Genomic DNA, 19,941 nt, shown 5'->3' with positions numbered 1-19,941 from the left:
GGGAAGATTCCTGGGGCAAACCTTGTGTGCATTCACTCAATAGACCATTAACGTTGTTTGCCATGTGTGGGATTTCAACCTCAAAATGCTTCAGTAACATACCCAGCCAAACTTTGTAACTTCATGTACTGCGAAAACACATATGATCCACCAAGATATTCCTGCCTAGCTGGTCACAACTTCTAGAAAGACATACTTTGTGCAAAACATATCCCAGTAATAGAACAAGGGTGAAGAAAAGGGTGCTGGGGTCTCTCACAAAGGCTTTTTTACAACAGAACCACCGGGACCATCAATAGACTAAATGCTGGATTTGTTGTGTCTAAATCATATGAGGCAGACAGCTGACCAGATACCTTTTGAAAACCTCCAGCAAAGAATCTCCCCCAGTATAACCATATAGCAGAAATGTCCCATGCCCAGGGCATTAACTATGTGGAAGTGTGTTGAAAAAGTGATGCAGCAAAATATCAAACTTCCAAGAAGTTCTTGGGATGCATCAAGTAGTGTTCCCTGTAATCTGAACACTTGGGCGACTGCTCAGGAGAGATTCAGGTGCTGCCCAGCTGATTAGCAGAGTGCTCACAGTGGGTAGCATGTGTTTTTATGGTGGTGCACATCTGCACGTGTTTTGGTGCACATTACAAAATTCATTCTCCATATTGATGGAGAAAATTAGGGAAGATTGGCATTGGGGTGATATTTTGGTCTGGAAATTTTGGTCTGGAAAATTGAAGGAATAACTGAGGAGGAATGCAGGCTGGACTTCTGGAAGAGAGCCCAGAAAACAGCAATGAGCAATTATGCAAATTTGCCCTCATAGGGAAGACTCAAATCACCACCATTGTTTTCAGTGGCCACAAAGGCAGGAAAAAACATGAGAGGCGGACGGTGTTAACTTTCAGAATTGCTCAATGCTGCCATCTGGAGACACAGGTGGCTGCTGCCAGCCATCACCGGATGGTTTTATGAAGAAGTTGGACACTCCCACCTCCACCCACCCCTGGAGGGCTGGGGTAGTAAGTTGACTTGGTCTGGCCTTGTGGAAGTGAAGAAGTCTTGAACTTCCTGAAAGGCGGTTCCAAAGCGGATGGAGAAAGGCTGGTCTCAGTAGCGACAGATGGCAGAACAAGGAGCAATGGTCTCAAGTTGTGGTGGGAGAGGTCCAGGTTGGATATTAGGAAAAACTATTTCCCTAGGGCTATGTCTAGACTGCAAGCCTCTTTCGAAAGAGAGCGTCTAGACTGCACGTTGAACTTTCGAAAAAGCGGCTTGCTTTTTTGAAAGAAAGCATCCAGTGAGTCTGGATGCTCTCTTTCGAAGAAGCCCTATTTACATTGAAGAACGCCTTCTTTCGAAAGAGGAACTTTCGAAAGAAGGCGTTCTTCCTCGTGAAATGAGGTTTACCGCCATCGAAAGAAAAGCCGCGTTCTTTCGATTTAATTTCGAAAGAACGCGGCTTGAGTCTGGACGCAGGGGAAGTTTTTTCGGAAAAAGGCTACTTTTCCCGAAAAAACCCCTGAGTCTGGACACAGCCTAGGAGAGTGGTGAAGCACTGGGATGGGTTCCCTAGGGAAGTAGTGGAGTCTCCATCCCTAGAAGTTTTTAAGTCTCGGTGGGTATGTCTACACTACCACCCTAGTTCGAACTAGGGTGGTAATGTAGGCAACCGGAGTTGCAAAAGAAGCCCGGGATTTGAATTTCCCGGGCTTCATTTGCATAAAGCCGGGCGCCGCCATTTTTAAATGTCCGCTAGTGCGGACTCCGTGCCGCGCAGCTACACGCGGCACGGACTAGGTAGTTCGGACTAGGCTTCCTAGTCCGAACTACTGTTACTCCTCGTGAAACAAGGAAGCCTAGTCCGAACTACCTAGTCCGTGCTGCGTGTAGCTGCACGGCACGAGTCCGCACTAGTGGACATTTAAAAATGGCGGCGCCCGGCTTTATGAAAATGAAGCCCAGGAAATTCAAATCCCGGGCTTCTTTTGCAACTCCGGTTGCCTACATTACCACCCTAGTTCGAACTAGGGTGGTAGTGTAGACATACCCGGCTTGACAAAGCCCTGGCTGGGTTGATTTAGTTGGGATTGGTCCTGCCTAAAGCAGGGAGCCGGACTTGATGACCTGAGGTCTCTTCCAGCTCTATGGCTACATCTACATTGGCAGCTTCTTGCACAAGAACTCTGTTGCAGAAGAGTTCTTGTGCTAAAACTCTTCCCAAAGAGAGTGTCTACACTGGCATGTGCTTTTGTGCAAGAGATGTGCTTTCGCGCAAGAACATCCATGCCAATGAAGATGCTCTCTTGCACAAGAAAGCTCTGATGGTCATTTTAACCATAGGGCTTTCTTGTGCAAGAAATTCATGTTGCCTGTCTACACTGGCCTCTTGCGCAAGAATAGTTGAGCAAGAGCACTTATTCCTGAGCGGGAGCATCATAGTTGTTGCGCAAGAAGCCCTGATTTTATACAGTAGAACGTCAGTTTACTTGCGCAAGAACACACGGCCAGGCTGTGTCTAGACTGGCCAGTTTTTCCGCAAAATCAGCTGCTTTTCCGGAACAACTTGCCAGCTGTCTACACTGGCCGCTTGAATTTCCGCAAGAACACTGACTTCCTACTGTAAGAAATCAGTGCTTTTTGCAGAAATACTATGCTGCTCCCGTTCGGGCAAAAGTCCCTTTTGCGCAAAAGGGCCAGTGTAGACAGCTCAGATTTGTTTTGTGCAAAAAGCCCCGATCGTGAAAATGGCGATCTGGGCTTTTTTGTGCAAAAGCGCGTCTAGATTGGCTACGGATGCTTTTCCACAAAAAGTGCTTTTGCAGAAAAGCGTCCGTGCCAATCTAGACGCTCTTTTCCGAAAATGCTTTTAACGGAAAACTTTTCCGTTAAAAGCATTTCCGGAAAATCATGCCAGTCTAGACGTAGCCCCAGTGTAGACAAGCAGCAAGTTTTTGTGCAAGAGAGGCCACTTTGGCGCAACATTGCGCCAGTGTAGACACAGCCTATGGGTCTATGATTCTATGAGTTACGGAAGAAATGAAGGTGTCATGTGTGAGCTAGGATGGGTCCTCCCCTGTTGTCATGTGTGAGCTAGGATGGGTCCTCCCCTGATTCGCCAGCTACTTCTCTCCCACTGGCTGGGCTGGCCCTGACAGTGTCTGTTGTCTCTGTAACTCATAGTCTTTAAGGTCAGAAGGGACCATTATGATCATCTAGTCTGACCCCCTGCACAGTGCAGGCCACAGAATCTCACCCACCCCTCCTAGAATAATCCTCTCACCAATATCTCTGATATTGAAGCCTTCAAATACTTTGAAGACCCCAAGATGCAGAGACCCTCCAGCTGTGATCTGTACCCCATACTACAGAGGAAGGCGAAAAACCTCCAGGGCCTCTGCCAATCTACCCTGGGGGAAAATTCCTTCCCAACCCCAAATACGGCGATCAGCTAAACCCTGAGCATGTGGGCAAGACTCACCAGCCAGACACCCAGAAAGTTCTCTAGAGTAACTCCTATCATCCCTCCATTGACCTATTTACCACTGATAATGGTCAATTAGTTACCAAGATCATGTTATCTCATCAAACCATCCCCTTCATAAACCCATCTGCTAGATGGGGGGGGCCTCTCCGCTTACCCCCAGTGCCCAAAGGTTCGGCACTTGCTGGCAGGAGTCAGCTGTGACAGACCCTGGCAGGGAGTGCCACTGACGGGGAGTAGGGCTTAGATACCGGGGAGCTGCAGGACCCTACGGGTACACCTAGACTGGCATAATTTCCCGGAAATGCTTTTAACGGAAAAGTTTTCCGTTAAAAGCATTTTCGGAAAAGCGCGTCTAGATTGGCAGGACGCTTTTCCACAAAAGCACTTTTTGCGGAAAAGCGTCCGTGCCAATCTAGATGCGCTTTTGCGCAAAAAAGCCCCGATTGCCGTTTTAGCCATCGGGGCTTTTTTGTGCAAAACAGAACTGTGCTGTTTACACTGGCCCTCTTGTGCAAATGATTTGCGCTAGAGGACCTTTGCCCGAACGGGAGCAGCACAGTATTTCCGCAAGAAGCACTGATTTCTTACAGTAGGAAGTCAGTGTTCTTGCGGAAATTCAAGCGGCCAGTGTAGACAGCTGGCAAGTTTTTCCGCAAAAGCAGCTGATTTTGTGGAAAAACTTGCTAGTCTAGACACAGCCTACTTGTTTCCCATGCCTCCCTCCCTTTATTCTTTCACCTGCCATTCCCCAATCTGCCACAGGGGGGCAGCACTGGCCTGCTTTCCCCCCATTCAACACAAGGAACTTGTTTCTGTGAATGGAATGGGGTGCTGGGGGCAGTAAATGGGGAGGGAGGGCTGGAACTGACATCGTGTCCCTGGACAGCGGCCTCTCCACAGCAGGGGGCACGTTCTCAAGGGCCTGAGGAGGAGCCAAGGCTGCATGATGGGGGGGGGGGGTGACCCTGGGGCAGGTAGTGGGGCAGCCATCTGAGCTCTCCCCCTCCATCTGTAGTCCCAGTCTTCATGGGCTGATGAGCTTGTCGGGGGAGGGAGGAGGGGAGCCCAAGCACAGACCTGCCTCCCCCATGGCAGAGGCTGAATGGCGTGATTGAACTGCCTGGCCAGCTGGGTTGAGGCACCACGTCACACTTTGGGGGGGGGGGGGAGGGATGAATGAACCCAACCCCCCCTTTCCCTCCTCCTGTGCCTGCCAAGTTCTCATTTCAGCCAAGAGCAGACTGGAAATTTCCTCGTTCCCCTTCCACTGACCTTGAGGCAGATCCCACTACTGCCACAAGGTGGCATGTAGACAAGCTGTGTTGGGGGGGGGGTGTTTCAAGGCTATGCCCCTCCCCCAGCTGATGGTTCAGCCTCCTTTGGAAATAGACCCCAGGAGTCTTGGCTTTCAGCTCCCTACACTCTAACCCACCAGCCCCTGCTCCTCTCTCAGAGCTGGGGAAAGAACCCAGGAATCCTGCCTCCCAGCCCTCTAGTTCTAACCTACCAGCCCCCTGCTCCCCTCCCAGAACCAGGGAAAGAACCCAGGGGTCCTGGCTCCAAGATTTGGGAACAGGGAGGATGGAGTTCGATGCTGTTTTTTCTTTCATCCTGACACTGTTGCAACTAGTGGTCTATGAGGCAGCACTACTTGTGCTGGGAGTGACCATGTGGAGCATGGCTGCTACCTGTGCCAGGGGGAGAAGTTATGGAGAGGGGGAGCTCACCATAGGGGTATTGGCATGCAAGACACAGGGAGGCACTGCGGGGCTCCACCAGTCCTCACACACACATGCACACTCTGGAGGCGGGGAGCAAAATTCTCACACACACACACTCAAGCCTTAGTTCAGGCTGGAGTGTTGAGAACAATCCCCCCACAAACTGCTCACCCCCCCCATGGCAGAGGGGGTCACGTCCCACCAGTGATTGATTGGCTGGCTCACATTGTTCCAACACATGTTCTAGCCAGCACCTGGAGTTGGTCTTGGCCTGCCTCGTGCTGGCTTGGGGGGTGGCTAGGTATCAGGGGGGGGAATCAGGATTTAACTGGCACTCCCCCAATTAAGAGGCTTGGGCATACTCCTGGGGAGATGGGAAGGTGTCTTATTAGATGAGGGGAAGCTTTAGCCTGGCCCACACTTCCCATTCCCCTCCATCCCAATGTACCCTCCATCCAGCCACCTACCTAGGCTGGGCTCAGTTCCATTCCTGCCTCCACATTGTTGCAACTCCAGGTCTATTCCGCACCTGCTCTGCAACCAGCCCTTAGGCATCCTGCCCTCATCCCCAACACACTCCTGTTGCATGAGCAGGGCTTTGCCATAGAGCACAGGGTGGGGGGAGCCCGGTAGCTGCACTGGGTTTGGGGGTGCAGAAAATCCATTTAGCCTCCCCACACTAGATTATCCCACTTCCAGAAAATCCCATAAGCTCTGTCTTTTGCTCTTGTCCTGTCCTTCCAGATCCTTAAGCCCTGCTGGCCTGGGTTAACCCTTGAAGTGCTGTGGGGAGCTGGGAGAGGCTGATTCTGGGCTGGGGTCACAGACAGGGCTGTGTTAGCAAAGGGTTTCCACTAATAGGTTGTGGGAGCTGCTGTGGGGTACATGCCCCACTCTGGTTCTCAGGGGGCATAAGAGAGTCAAGGGTGGGGACAGGAAAGGAGTCAGGGGAGATGAGATTCAGAGCAGGGAGGGGGGAAAAAGGAGCTCCTGGGGGGGGAAGAAGCCAAACTTGTGATGGAGGGCAGCTGAGGAGCTCCATGAGCGGAGGGACCCAGGCTCCATGCCAGGCTTCCCCCTAGCTGCTGGGCCAGGATGCTCTGTTCCCCAGCCCTGCCTGTGTGTGTCGGTGTTCCCTCCCACCCCTTTGTGTCTGTCTGCCCAAATCCATGCGGTTGTGTTGCTGTGTGTGTATTCATTGCGGTTGCATGGGTGTGGGTGTACATCCATCCTTGGTATGTGTGTGCATGAGCATGTGTATATCCACTGTGGTGGTGTGGGAGGGGGTGCACACACTACAGTGTGTTCCAGAGAGAGTGTGTATGTACCCATTGTGGGTTTGTATATGAGTGTGTGTGTGAGGGGGGGTGCACATATGCATTGTGCATTTGTGTACGTAGTACAGTGTGTATGTGTGTGATACAAATATCCACTGTAGGTTTGTGTATAGAGTGCAGTGTGTGTGTGTGTGTGCGGTTGTCTGTTGGTGTGGAGTAAAACTCCATTGTGAGTTTGTGTATGCAATGCAATGTCCATCTGTGGTTGTGTGCTGGGGGGTGCAGATATCCACTGTGCACGTGTGGTACAGAGAACGTAGAAGATGTACATTGTGGGTTATTGTGTACATGGTGCAGCGTGGGGCAGGGTGGTGTGAGCTCCATCCCTGTCTGGCTGTGCTTCAACTCTTCCCCGCCCCCACGCACCTGCCCCTGGCTATGGATCCCTATCAACAGGAAATAGGCACTTTACACTTATTGATCCACCAGCAGGAGGGAGGAAGGGGGCAGCCATGGCAAGGACACAGCTGGGCAGAGGGAGGGGTCGGGCAGAGAGGGAGGGGTCAGGCTGCAGGAGTGAGTCTGGGCAGGAGGGCAATGGGGGGGGGGGAGAGACTATGAGTGGGAGGGAGGGGCTGGAAGCCAGGACTCGGTGTTCGCTCCAGCTCTGGGAGGGGAGTGGGGGCTGGTGGTTAGAACTAGGGGGCTGGGAGCTGAGCTGGGTTCTCTCCCCAGCTCTGGGAGGGGAGTGGGAACATGCAGTAAGGGCATGATGGGAGGGGAGACAGGTGGAGGGAGCTGGGCTCTGGGGAGGCAGGGCAATTGAGGGAGACTAAGCAAGCAGGGAGGGGGGCACCAAGCTGGGCACTGGTCCAGGCTGGGCAGTGCCTGGCTGTGCATCAGCAGGGGCACATGAGGCCACGTTCCTTCCCATGGCGGCAGTACAATGCACCCCCATGCCCTCCCTCCTCTCACACTGGGGCAGCCTGCCCAGACACATGCACCTCCCCAGAACAGCTCTCCCCTCCAGAGCTCTGAGAGGCACCAGCTAGCCCCAGAGTGAGATGTGGGGGGTAAGGGCCCCTGGGTACAGTGTGAATAAACACCAGATGTCATGCCCCCCCCACCCCCCACTCCCTTCCCAGAGCCAGGGAGAGAACTCAGGAGTCCTGGCTCCCAGCCCTGCCTCCCTCCCAGCAGGGACCATCTCTGGCTGCAGTACCAGACCTAGCCATAGTTGCACCCTGGGCAGCAGGCACACGGCACACCCGCTGCCCCGGCCTGGGCACGCAGTGCATGCGCAGCCCCACAGCACCCCTTACCACTTCAATCAGGTGCCCCTCATAGGTTAGCACCCCAGGCAGCTGCCCAGCTAGCCCCCCCCTTAGTCCGGCCCTGTCTGGCTGTGCCTATGCAGTACCTGTTACAGCTGGGCCTTCCCCTCATAAATGCAGGGGGCAGGACCCCTAGCTACAGGGCTCCACAGCTCAGATCCTGACTCTCCCCAGGCCCCACATCAACCAGTGAGCCATTGCACAGCCCAAGAAGATTATCACAGAGCAATCTGTCAGGCCTAGGTGGGATTAAAATGATGGGGGGGGGGGAGGGGGGTGAGAGAAGAGAGATAAAATTCTCCCAAGGGAAAAAATATGTAGGTTACTAGGGGAGAAAATTCCTCCCAGGATGTCAGGGGATGCTCCCCCAGCAGAGTATCTGGGGGGAAAACACAGGAGGGGAGGTTTGTGCTCCCAGCCCCCCACATCTATCCCTCATGCTGTGATGACCTCTTCTCTCCCCCCCCCCCCCAGAACCAGGGAGACAGCACAAGAGTCCTGGCTCCCAGCCCCCCAGCTCTAAACACCAGTCCCCCTCCCCTCCAAGATAGGGAGAGAACCCAGGAGTCCTGGCTCCCAACCTGTAAACTGGAAAACAAACAAAAACAAAAAAAGCAAGGGGGAAGTATACCTCACTTGGGGCTGGATGGGAGCCAGTGCTCCCTAAAGGCAACAGGCCTCATGTCCCATCCCCCATATCTGGCCCCAGGGCTAGAGACAAATTACACTAGGCTCCACTTTAAGTGCTACTGAAGTTCATCTGGAGAAGTGGGCTGTGCCCACAAAAGCTCATGATACCATCTCCATGTTTTGTTAGTCTTTAAAGTGCTACCAGACTATTTGTTGTTTAAGTTTATCCTGTACAGACTAACTCAGCTACCTCCTGAAGCTTAAGTGCTACTGTAATAGTTGCACTTTGACTTTTATATCCCATTTGTGACCCCCAACTACCTGATTGCAGTGAGTTCTGTTGGCTCTAAAATACTCCATGTTGAAAATTAAACACTGCATTACCATATATAGTTTTTAAAAGGGTGGGTTTTTTTTATTTCTCCTCATCTTTTATAGTAGATTGATACAGGCAATTAAATAATTCTGCAAATAAAAAATGAACCAGAATAATAATAAAAAAGTTAAAAAGCAAAGGAGTTAAGTTAATTCATTCATACAGTGATCTCTCAAGGATGCAGCATGAGGAAAATGGAGGCAGAGAGAGAGAGAAAGGAATTAAATTTTAAAAAGTTACTTCCAGTTCCAAAAATAAAAAATAAAATAAAATAAAATAAAATAAAGAGGAAATTGTTCCCCCCCTCCCCAAAAAACACAAAACAGAACCCAAAACAAAAATGGTTTACGGACAGCAGCAGAGAAGAGCAGAGACCAAGCAGGAGTCTAATACAGGCAAAGTTTGCATCAGCTGTTTCAAGGGCAGATTTAAGGGTGCAACAGATTTCCCAGGATGCTGGGGAGGAACAAGTCTTTTCAGTGCATATGCCGCATTAAGCGAGAAGACATATTAAGAACAAACTGTACATTAAAAGAGGAAGACAGACCCTATGAGGAGGAAGGGGGTCACATTGGTAGTACAACTCAGGAGTACAACTCAGGAGGTGCTACAGGAGTTACAGTTCACAAGTCCAATATGGCAGCCTCAGCTATGGAGGTCAGGAATCCAAGTTGACCACCATTCCACAGCCATGAATGCCAAGACTCAAAATGGCCTCTCTGGTCATCAAAGGCTTTCTATAGCCTCTGAGGAAAACAACCATTTTGTTCTTCACAGATGTAGCCAAACATAGGCCCAAAGTAGCAGCAATTTTCTTTCCTAGCACACATGCTCCAGACATTTTGCCACATAGGTTAAGAAACAAAATGGCCACATTTCCCCAGCCAGTGACATTCATTTTGATTCTAACCCACCCATCCAATGGCTGCTGTGTCTATTTTGTAGGTCAGGGAGTAGGGTTGTCAGATGGTTTCAACAAAAATGCCAGACACTTGACATTACATCACAATCTACATCTTATTTAGAAATTACCAGACATTTCTATTTTCTTTGTTTGCTGAACAGATAGCTCAAATCCTGGACTGTCTGGTTCAAAACCAGACACCTAGCAACCCTATCAGGGAGTCAAAATAGCTGCCATTTGACAGCTATTTTTTAGCCATTTTGATTCACTGCCAATATGGACAACACTTGTCATCTCACTGAGTGTGGAATGGTGGCCATTTCGATTCCTAGTCTACATATCCAGTGGCTGCTATCCCACGATAGGGCAGTTCAGCCATTTTGTTTCCTAACCTACAGTGGCCACAGCTGCCACACAGTTGGCCATGGAACTGAAGGGGCCTACTCAACTTGGCACCTACTAGTTCAGGAAAACAAAAGGGCTACCAGCTCAAGAAAAATTTTAGGGATGTGGAATGGTGGACAGAAAACTGGTGCAGGCATTGGTGATCAAGAAAAGGTGCATGGTGGGAAAAATAGAGGACGCGGACATACCTTAATTTTTAATATATATATATAAAAAATATCTATATACATTTATTATTATATTAGGAAACATCTCAATAGGACTTCAAGGGAAAGAGGGGAGTCACAGGCTCTGAGGTGTCCCCCCAAAAGGAAGGAAGGGGCATTAGAAGAGATCAAGCAACGTAGCATTCCAAAGGTTTTTGGGAGTGTGTGGATGGTACCAGACTCATCGGTGTAATCTGCAAATTTCAGGAGCGCGCGAGGGGTAAAATCAAAGAGGGGTGGAGGGTCACTAAAACAGCCATAAGAGCCAGGTTAGTCATCCTAGGATTGTCAACAGGACAATTTCCAAAGCAACCCCTCCTCCACCGCAAAAAAATTCCCCAGGGGATCCCCTGCCAATGAAATAGGCTCCTCCTCCATCAAGCCCCGCCCAGAACATGCTAGGGGTGAAGCCCCAGGCATTCTTTGCCTAGGAAACAGGTTCTTCTTCCTCCAGCAAGCCCTGCCCACTGGGGGGATGGATCCCCAGGAGAGGTGGGGGGGGAAGGTGGGGCTCAGTCCCTGTTGACCCGGATCTTGAAGGCCACACGTCCAGCAAACTTGTCCCGCTCATCAGTAGTGGCGATGTTGGCTGCATTGATCTTGCACTCTACGTTGTGGTCCATGTTGGCCTCTGGGTTCAGAAACTTTACTGCCACGATCGGCTGGGTATAGTTCACCTAAAGGTGGAGGCAGGGTTAAGGGTAGGCCAGAATAGGAGTCCTGCTCTCACCCACCAGCCCCCATTCTCCTCCTGAAGCTGGAAAGAGAACCCAGGAGTCCTGCCTCCCAGCCCCCACACTGTGATCCATAAGCCTCCACTCTCTCCCAGGCCCAGGGAGAGAATACAGACTCCCCCAGCTGATCTCAGGCCCAGCCTCCCAATGCTGCACAGGCTGCCCCCAGACAGACATCAGAATTCCCCCACTCACATGGACTTTCTTGCCGTAGTAGGGGAAGTACATGAGGTCGATGTGGCCACCAGGGGGGAACATAGCCATCTCACCCAGCTTCTGTGCATCTTCCTCTTTCTGAGGGGGCGGGGGTTAGGGGGAAAGGTTAGGATTTACCCAGACTGCTCCAACCTGTTCCCACTTCCCCCCCATGCATTCGCATTGGGAGGAGATGACAAAAAAATCCTCCCCTAGCTTCCTCCCCATCCTCCCAACCTTAGCCTCCCTCTCCACCCACTCTGCCCTTCATTTCAACCCCCTCCCACCTGAGAACCCCCCCTCACTCTGGTACACCCCTCCTTCATTTTCCTAGCCACCAGCCAACAGCCTGCATATTGCCAAGCCCTGAGCCTCTCCCCAAGACCCCATTTCCTGTCCTTACTGCGTGCCACATTTTGGGGTTCAGCTGCCGGAAGGCGGAGGAGAGCAAGATGAAATGAGTGAATCAGTGATTGAGAGAGAGGGTGCTGCTAGTCAGGAAATTTGCAGCTCTGGGAACTAAGGGGGTGCAGGGAATTTGGGGAGGGAGTCAGATCAGGGTGCTGTTGGGCATTATCCAAGATCAGCATGCTGGGGATTTTATGGTGGGGGAGGGAGGGGAAGAGATCAGCTAAGCCACTTACTGCTCTGGCTGGGAACTAAAAGGGGTGCAGTTTTGGGGAGCTCAGATTGTGGTACAAGTGGGATTTATTTAAGATTGGGGTGCAGATTTTCAGGAGGATCAGCTAAGCCATTTACTGCTGTGTGGATGGGAACTAAGGGGGTGCAGGGAATTGGGAGGGCTCTCAGATCACGTAGCAGTTGAATTATCCAAGATTGGAGTGCAGTTCTTGGGGGGGGTGTCTGTCTAACTGCTCCCAAGGTGCATTTAAGGGGCCATCTCAAATTGAGGTGCAGCCAGAATCATGAGGATCAATTCAGCACAGGGCTCCCCCAGTTCCTACAGGGTGGGGACAGGTGTGCTATAAGCTGGGGATGGGGTATGTATTTGGGGATCTCCCACTACTCAGACATGTCCCTTACCGCCTCAAGTTTGGAAACAGGTTTCTGTGGGCAGGACCAGCCGGAGAGAGCGAGAAGGAAGAAGAGTCAATAGAGGGAAAAGGGGTGGGAGCAAAGAAGAGGGTCAGCGGGGGGCTCACCTTCGCAGCACAAGTGACGTTCATGGTCTGGTTGGCCCCTGCAAAAAAGTTGATGACCTGAAAGGAGTAAGAAGAGGGTTCAGCCTGGATATGGGAGGCCCCCCAATTTTGAAAAGCACTTTTGAAGGGCCTCCGAACCCAAAGCCCAGGCCCACCTCCTGCGCGTCACCTACCCGGTTCATCTTGATGAGGATGCAAGGGCGGCCATCGGCATAGCCATAGTGTGAGGGGTCGCTGAGGCCGGAGCAGTTGCCCAGCGACGTGCGGTTGAACTGGCAGGCCCGCTTGGGGTAGTTCAGAACCCCGTTGTCCGGCTGCTCATTGTAACGCCCTGGGCGGCATACATCGTTGGTGGCTACCTGGATGGAGTCGTTGTAGGCTGCGGAGGGGAACAGGGAGGAAGAAGGGGGTACACATTAGCATTAAAGGAGCTACAGGCCCATCTAGCCTGGTATCCCACCTGTTCCCTCTCACCACCTTTGAGCGCACCCACAGCAACGTTCCCTGCAAGCGGAGCACATGGCAGCCACCCAGCAGAGATTCAAGTACAACCCAGCAGAGCGCCCACAGCTGCTCACAGCCGACAGCGTGCGTTTCTATTGGTGGAGCACATCTGCACATTCCTCAGTGCACACAAAATTTATTCTGCCCAACAATGGAAAAACTTAGAGGGAGCTTTGACCCACCAGTGTGTCTACCCCCACCACCAACAGCCAAAATACCAATGAGATTTGTTCCTGACATACTCCCCGCCCCCTCCTCCCAACTCAGTCTGGGACGCTGCTTAGCTGCTCGAAACCCGAGGTCCAGATTCACCCTCCCAGATGAGCAGGGAGAGGGTAACATTTGGGAATGGGGGAAGAGAGGGGCTGTGAGAGTTACTGCTCTGAGGGAAACACTGTGGTGGAGAGTTCCACAGGTTAAATCATGCCCTGATGGGGATTGCAGGCTCTGTTGATGGTCACCAGGGGGCAGCAGTTGGCCATTCTCCTGCACCCTACCTCTCTGTGGCCCTGGTCCATCAGGCACAGATGGGCTAAGGCACGATGTGGATATAGGAGGCCGTTTGCAAGAGCCAGATGCAATGCTGGGGGAAGGTTGCTAAATGGGTATCCTCAGTAGGATGGGTTGGCCATGATCAAGGGCCAGGTGCCTACCTCAAATTTGGCTCTCCCCTCCCCCAAGTCCAAACATCCCTTCCAAAATAAAACAAATCTACCCAGGCTTGAAATTCTCCCTCACACGCCATCTGCCTCTCCCCTCTTCCCATTAGCCCTCAAAAAGTGCTCCTCTATCCCTCCAAATCCATCCACCTTCCCCTGTTCCCCTCCCAAAGGGTCACCCCACTTCCCCATGCTCAGGGCAACCTACAACTGGAAGCCGTCCAGCCCCTCCACCTTGCTGGATGGAACCAGAACTCCATGTGGACCTGCATCTCCTCTCCTCCCATCCCCATCTCCTGACCAGATAGGGCTGCTGGGGTTCATCCACAGAAGGGGAGATGGGGTTTGCAGCCTCCAACTCACGCTCCAAGAAGTCATTGAGCATCTTGACATAATCATCCCAGGTCTCCGTGTTGCTGACATTGAAGGTCACGTCCAGGGTGTCCGTCTTGGGGCGGATCATCATCCCTACAGGGGTGGTGGGGGGAGAATACTGAGGGGGGCAATTTGGAGGGGCAGTTCTAGCCCTTCTAGCCCCTCCCCCAATTTCACCAACACATCCAGATGCCTGTGATGGGAGGGGCACATGCACGAGTGTGCAGCTCTTGCCCACATATGTTCAGAAAGGGGGGGCTTACACACGTGTCCAAAAGAGGAGGGACTTCCCCCTTCCACAACAGGACACAACCCTGCCAGGATGGCACAATTGGGTTATGTCTGTGAACAGGGAACCCAGAGCAGTGAGGGGGGGGTTAGCGCGCTGCTTCCCTCCCACCCAGGTGCCTCCCTATACCAGGGACCTTACCAGGCACAGAGAGGCGGTCCTGGTACTTGGGGATGTAGGGGTCCACCGTCTGCAGCATGACCCACATGGTGAGTGTGAAAAGTGCAGTGAGGAAGCCGTAGAACACCAGGTAGAACAACAAAATCAGTGCTGGGGGAAGAAATAGGGGGTTAAGCACAGCCTACATGAGGGGGAGCTCTCCTGTGCTCCCCAAATCCTGCCCCCAACATCATTCCTGGATCTCATCCCACCCACCCTCTGGTGGACACCTGCACCCCTTCCATACTGCCCCTCCAGCCAGACGCCCCATACCTCAGGGTCCCCCTTTGTCCTCTCTGCCTCTCCCCCTCACATTCCCAGGCTGGCCCAGTTCCAGTCAATTAGGCAGGAGATGAATGGAATTGTGTGTGTGTGGGGGGGGGGGGGGGGAGTCCATCCAGCAGCATTTGGCTTGTGGGCAAGAGAGGCACATACCCAGTCATTTCCCCAGTACAGGCCTCCCAGGATAGGTGGTTCTCCCAGGTGGGGTAAAAGGTTTGGGGGGCATCCTGCCATGGGGGAGTAGAAATTAGGGGAGCCTGAGAAATGGGGGGGCTGCAAGGACTGGATGGGGCATGATGGGGATTAGACGTCAGAAGTCCTGGCTCCCAACCCCTCTGCTCTAACTACCAGCCCCCTCTCCTTGGCTCTGGATAGTGAACCCAGGTGTCTGACTCCCAGCCCCTCCATTCTCTAATAAGCAGGGGGTACCTTCCCCCAACACAGTCTAACCCTACAGGACAACTCTTGCATGGAGGGAGAGAGGGACCTGGGGTCCCCAGTGGGGGAGGAGAACACCAATATGTCCCCCAGCTCACATAGCAAGGGGGTGCAGGATGTTCCCCCTCCAGGCACTGGGATCTGTGCCTTCCTCAGACTCAGTGGGTCAGATCCCTCAATCCTCCCTCACTGGGAGAGGCAGGAAGGAGTACGGATGAAGGGAGAGAGTAGACATGGGGGCAGAGGAGCAGGGATGTGATGATACCCTCAAGCACCTTCCACTGGACTTCCAGATCCACCCCACCCCCCCTGCATCCCCAGCCACGTACCTCATGCACCCTCAAAGCACCCCCAGATCTACCCCTCCCTCCTGTACCCTCCTAGGGTTTCCAGGTGTCCAGTTTTGAACCTGACAGTCCAGTATTTGAGCTTTCTGTTTGGGAAACAAATTGAGAAAATAGAAATGTCTGTATTTTCTAAATAAGATGTAATGTAGATTGTGATGTAATGGCATTGTGATGTGATGTCCGGTATTTTTGTTGAAACCATCTGGCATCCCTAGCCAGGGTACCCCCATAAACTCCCCAATGCACCCCAGGTCCACCCCTTACCCCCAGCTAAACCCTAAAAAGCACCTTCACTAGCAGAGCCCAGTCCCACACTTTGCCTCAGCTATGTATCTTGAGGCCATTTTGGGACCCCCTGTGCAGAACCCCACGGATTAGGAGGAGGGCAATTGGGACACCAGAAAAGCCATGGGCGAGATTGCCCCCCTCATCCCCACCTCCAACGCTCTCCTGTTCCAATCCCTGGCACAGCCCCATGGCCAGCCTTCAACAACCACTCTGCCTTTGAGCTCGCAAGTCTCAGCTCCCCTCTAGGGAGAGGCCCAAAGGACTCCACAAGGAAACCCGAAGGTGAGAGAACAGAGGCTAGTTCCAACATACTCCTGGGTGTAAACCTAAAGGGGTTGATAATCAGCCCTCTACTCCCCCGCTACTTCCTGGTGCAAGTTCAGAGTAATCCTGATGTAACCCTAAAGAGGAGGAAGATTAGCCCTTGTCCTCCCCAGGAGTAAACCCAAAAGTGAGAGAAAACAGCGTAGCTCTGAGCTAGCCTGTGAAACCCCAACGTAAATCTGATGGGGGAGGGCAACGGATCCCTCTGCTCTTCCTGGTGGAAATCCCAAGTAACCCAGCAGCAAACTTGAAAAATATCTGAAAATGGGGAGCATCAGGGAGCTGCCCTTAAGTATTCCCAGTGTAAATCCAGACTAACCCCTTTGTAAACATACAAGTCTCTCTCCACAGTACCTGCCCTCTCCACCTTCAGCTACTCCCTGGTGCAAACCCAAGCCAACTTCCAGCCCCTACAGCACACCTGAGCATGGGCAGGATGTAAATCCAGAGGAGCAGATGTAAATCTGTAGTAACCCTAGTGCAAATCAAGAGGTGACCAACACCAAAAGTAGCCCCTTCAATTGGAGGTGTAAATCCAGAGTAGATAACATGACTCCAAAGATAATGGAGTTTGGAGAGTGACCTATTGCTCCCAGCTACCCCCAGGAGTAAATCCAGAGTAACCTGAAATGCAGTCATGGCTAATGCTGCCCAGTGTAAATGCTGCCTGCACCTGAACCCCAGGGGGAGGGAGGTGAGGTAGAGGGCTCCTACCCTAACCCACATACAAAACCCTTGGCCTGTAGTCAGCCCAAATGGCGGCTCAAAGCCCCTTAGCCCAGGGACTGGCAGAGGCAGGCCACAGAGCGGGCGACAAGTACCAGTGGGGATGGGGGAGGGCGGGTTGTCTGGGTTGGACTGTGATTCCAGAAGAGAGCAGGGGAAGAGTTAATGTCACCTCACATCTTACCCTCTGCCAGCCATCCCAAGGCCCCCCACCACTCCAAGCTTGGCCCTCCAGGTCCCTCCCCTTTCCACCATAATCCTCCACCTGCCCCCCATTCCTTTGCCTCTCTGCCTGCCCCCCACATACCTCTTTTCCCCCACTCCCCCTTCCTTCACTGCCCCCACATCCCTATCAACCCCCCCCCCCCGACAGCCCCTCCTTCACCCAGCCCCTCTCCACCTCATCCTCAGCTCTCCACCAGCCACTGCAAATGCAAAAAGCCAAGATGTCTCCCCCAGCCAAAGCAAGATGGGAACCCAGCACCCCCCCCCCCCCCCCAGCCACCTGCTGTAGTAATGAGCGGGGAGTGCTGCTTTACACAGTGACTCTAAACCAGGATTAATGGTGAATCCCCAGCCAACCCCCCCATCCCCAAGCCTGCCCTTTGCACCCTAGTCCAATCAAGACAGCCAGAGTGGGGAACCCGCTCTGGGGGGTGGGAGCATCAATATCTAGGCCCCCTCGCAACTTCCTCTACTTCCCCTATATTCCACTACCTCCCCATCTTTGTTGGGGTGGAGGCAGTGTTGGGCTATTGCAGGCAGGAAGGGAGGGTTCTGCAAAGTGGAGGGGACAAAGCTAGCCAGGGGATGGAAGCAGCTGTACAGGGAAGTGGGGGAGCCATGGGAGAAATCGGGGGGCAATAAAGAGGTGCTAATTTTGGAGGTGAAGGGTCAATCCTGGATTTTTCCCCCCTTACTTCATTACAAAAAGCCCCACTCCAAAATACCCCTCTGTATGGAGTGGGGGTTCTGTGTTGACAGACTTGGGGTGGGAGGGGGAAGGGTGGCTCTGTATTGACAGACGGGGAGGGGGAAACGACTAAGACTCGCCCAGCTCCTACAGAAAGCAGACTGACCTAGTTTCCCAGCCGCAGCGCTCTGTAACTGGGGGGGGGGGGGGGAAGAGACAGAGGGGGGATTACCCAACCCCCACAGCTCCTGCCCCTTATGTAGCCCTATGCCTCCAGCCCCTTCTCTACATCCCCATCGGAGAGGCCATCCTGTTATGTCCCTTTTCCATCCTCCAGCAAATTCAACTCCCCCCGGTACCGCATAAACAACAGCCTGATTTGGGGGGGGGGGCACAGGGAACAAAGCCCCCCATACACACTCTCACCCTCCAAAATTTGCTTCTTCACCCTCCCCCCCCCAAATCCTAGACCTGGGTCCAACCTGAGTCAGTCCAACTGACCCTCACCCCCACCCCATTGCCTTGCTTTCTCCCATATTCCCATGCACCCTTTCTTTGCCCCCTTTTCCTGCCTCCTCTCCAGGGGAATCCTAGCCCCACATCCACTCCTCTTCCCTGGGATGAAGGAAAACCCCCACTGCCTAACCCAAAGACATCCCATATCCCCCTGCCAGCCCCCCCCCCATTTCAACAACCAATAAATTATTTGCCTGATTTCTGTCCCCACCATAATCCTCTTTTGAGGAATCAATGTGGGGCATGTACCTCCCTTAACTACCCAACCACCCTCTAGGGAGCTATTCAAGTGCCCCCACTAGAAAATCCATGTTGGGGGGCCCCCAGCCTGTGACCATTTGCCTCCCATAAAACACCCCGAAAGAGGTACCATTTTGGGGGGCTTAGATCATAGCCCCCACTCTAGTCACCACCTCCATTTTAAGGCAATTATGAGCCCCCAGCCTTCCCCAAATCCAATGATACTTCCCATCCTCTCCAAATCTATAGCTCCCCCAAATCGCCTTCCTTGTAGGGCTAGTCCATGACACCCCAAAATTCCCGTGCCTGACACCCCGTTATTCCCCTAGAAAAAAGGAAGGGGTTGGGAGAGGGTTAAGAGCTCCTGCTAGGGACCCCTCAGTTTCTCCCGCTATATCTGTGCCCCCAACTCTCCCTCCTTTTAAGGGCTCCTGCTAGCGACCACCAATTCCTCCCGCTACATCAGCGCCCCCCCCCCCCCAAGCCCCTACACAGATGCCCAGCTTTTCGGGAGCTAACCACCCATCAAGGCCGCCCCCCTTCTCCAGCGCTTCACACTCCCCGTCCCCCGGCCACGTACCCCAGCTGGTGCCGGTGCGCCCCATGAATTGGTGAGTGCGGGGGTTCCACACAAACTCCCTCCACTCCGCCATGAGTTGCCCGCAGGTTTTCTTCTCCTTCTCGATGGCCATGGTGAGAGCTGCGGCAGGACTGGTGGGGGGTCCGCTGGCTGCGAGAAGAACTGGAGCAAGGAGCCCTAGATCCCCTATTCGAGAGAGAAAGGGGGGGGGGGGGCTGAGACTGCGGCTACAGCAGCGAGATGCCGGCTCCGCAGCTGATGAGCAGGGCAAGGCAGCGGTAGCGGCCGGCTGGGGGGGTGCTATTTATCTCGTTCCACAGGCCCTGCCCCTCGTGCATATGCAAATGAGCTCTCCCGGGGCCCAGTTGCTCATTCAGGTTTTGCGGCCAGTCAGAGGGCGGGGCTTAATGTGTGTGTGTGTGTGTGGAGGGGAGGTCTCCCCTTCCCTCCCCCGTAAGGAAAAGGGGCTGCCCTCTGGGGTGGGGGAATAGATAGATAGATAGATAGATAGATAGATAGATAGATAGATAGAGAAGTGTCTGGGATAGAGAGGGGGGATGGATGGGGCAGACAGACAGACAGTCAGTCAGTGAAGTGGGCTACAAATGCAACAAAGAACCAGGTAGTCACAGGTTGAAGAAATGGAGTGGCCATCAAAGACACTCCTCACCTGACCCACCCTTGAGACTAAGGCCAGGCAGGCAGGCAGACAGACTGACTGACTGAGTGGGTGGGTGGGTGGGTGGGTGGATGGATGGTGGGAGGCATATGGGATTAGGTGGTTGTAGGGGAGGGTGGATGGCATCAGGAGAGGGGCAGATGTGGGAAACCATTTGGCTGTGCAGAACAGCATGGTCTGTGGGGTCAGCACC

General features: G+C 53.1%; 1 protein-coding gene across 1 annotated transcript; it reads right to left on the bottom strand.

The window, feature by feature from the left end:
* Nucleotides 1-10,314: 10,314 nt before the first annotated feature.
* ATP1B2 (ATPase Na+/K+ transporting subunit beta 2) lies at nt 10,315-19,337 on the bottom strand. Its single transcript, XM_006112138.5, has 7 exons — nt 19,070-19,337; nt 14,398-14,526; nt 13,956-14,060; nt 12,603-12,808; nt 12,430-12,486; nt 11,267-11,365; nt 10,315-11,014 (listed from the first exon to the last, which is right to left on the bottom strand). Exons 1-7 carry the CDS (start codon nt 19,179-19,181, stop codon nt 10,850-10,852), a joined length of 873 nt encoding a protein of 290 aa, XP_006112200.1. The 5' UTR covers nt 19,182-19,337; the 3' UTR covers nt 10,315-10,849.
* Nucleotides 19,338-19,941: the final 604 nt, after the last annotated feature.

This window comes from Pelodiscus sinensis, chromosome 22 (assembly GCF_052426305.1).
Source record: "Pelodiscus sinensis isolate ZL-2025 chromosome 22, ASM5242630v1, whole genome shotgun sequence".
Classification (NCBI taxonomy): domain Eukaryota; kingdom Metazoa; phylum Chordata; order Testudines; family Trionychidae; genus Pelodiscus; species Pelodiscus sinensis.
This window is presented reverse-complemented; position numbering and strand designations above follow the sequence as displayed.

Coding starts and splice junctions, on each gene's coding strand:
- ATP1B2 (XM_006112138.5), bottom strand. CDS start 19,181: ATGGCCATCGAGAAGGAGAAGAAAACCTGCGGGCAACTCATGGCGGAG. Junction 14,527..19,069: donor GCGCACCGGCACCAGCTGGG/GTACGTGGCCGG, acceptor TTCTTCCCCCAG/CACTGATTTTGTTGTTCTAC. Junction 14,061..14,397: donor GGACCGCCTCTCTGTGCCTG/GTAAGGTCCCTG, acceptor CCACCCCTGTAG/GGATGATGATCCGCCCCAAG.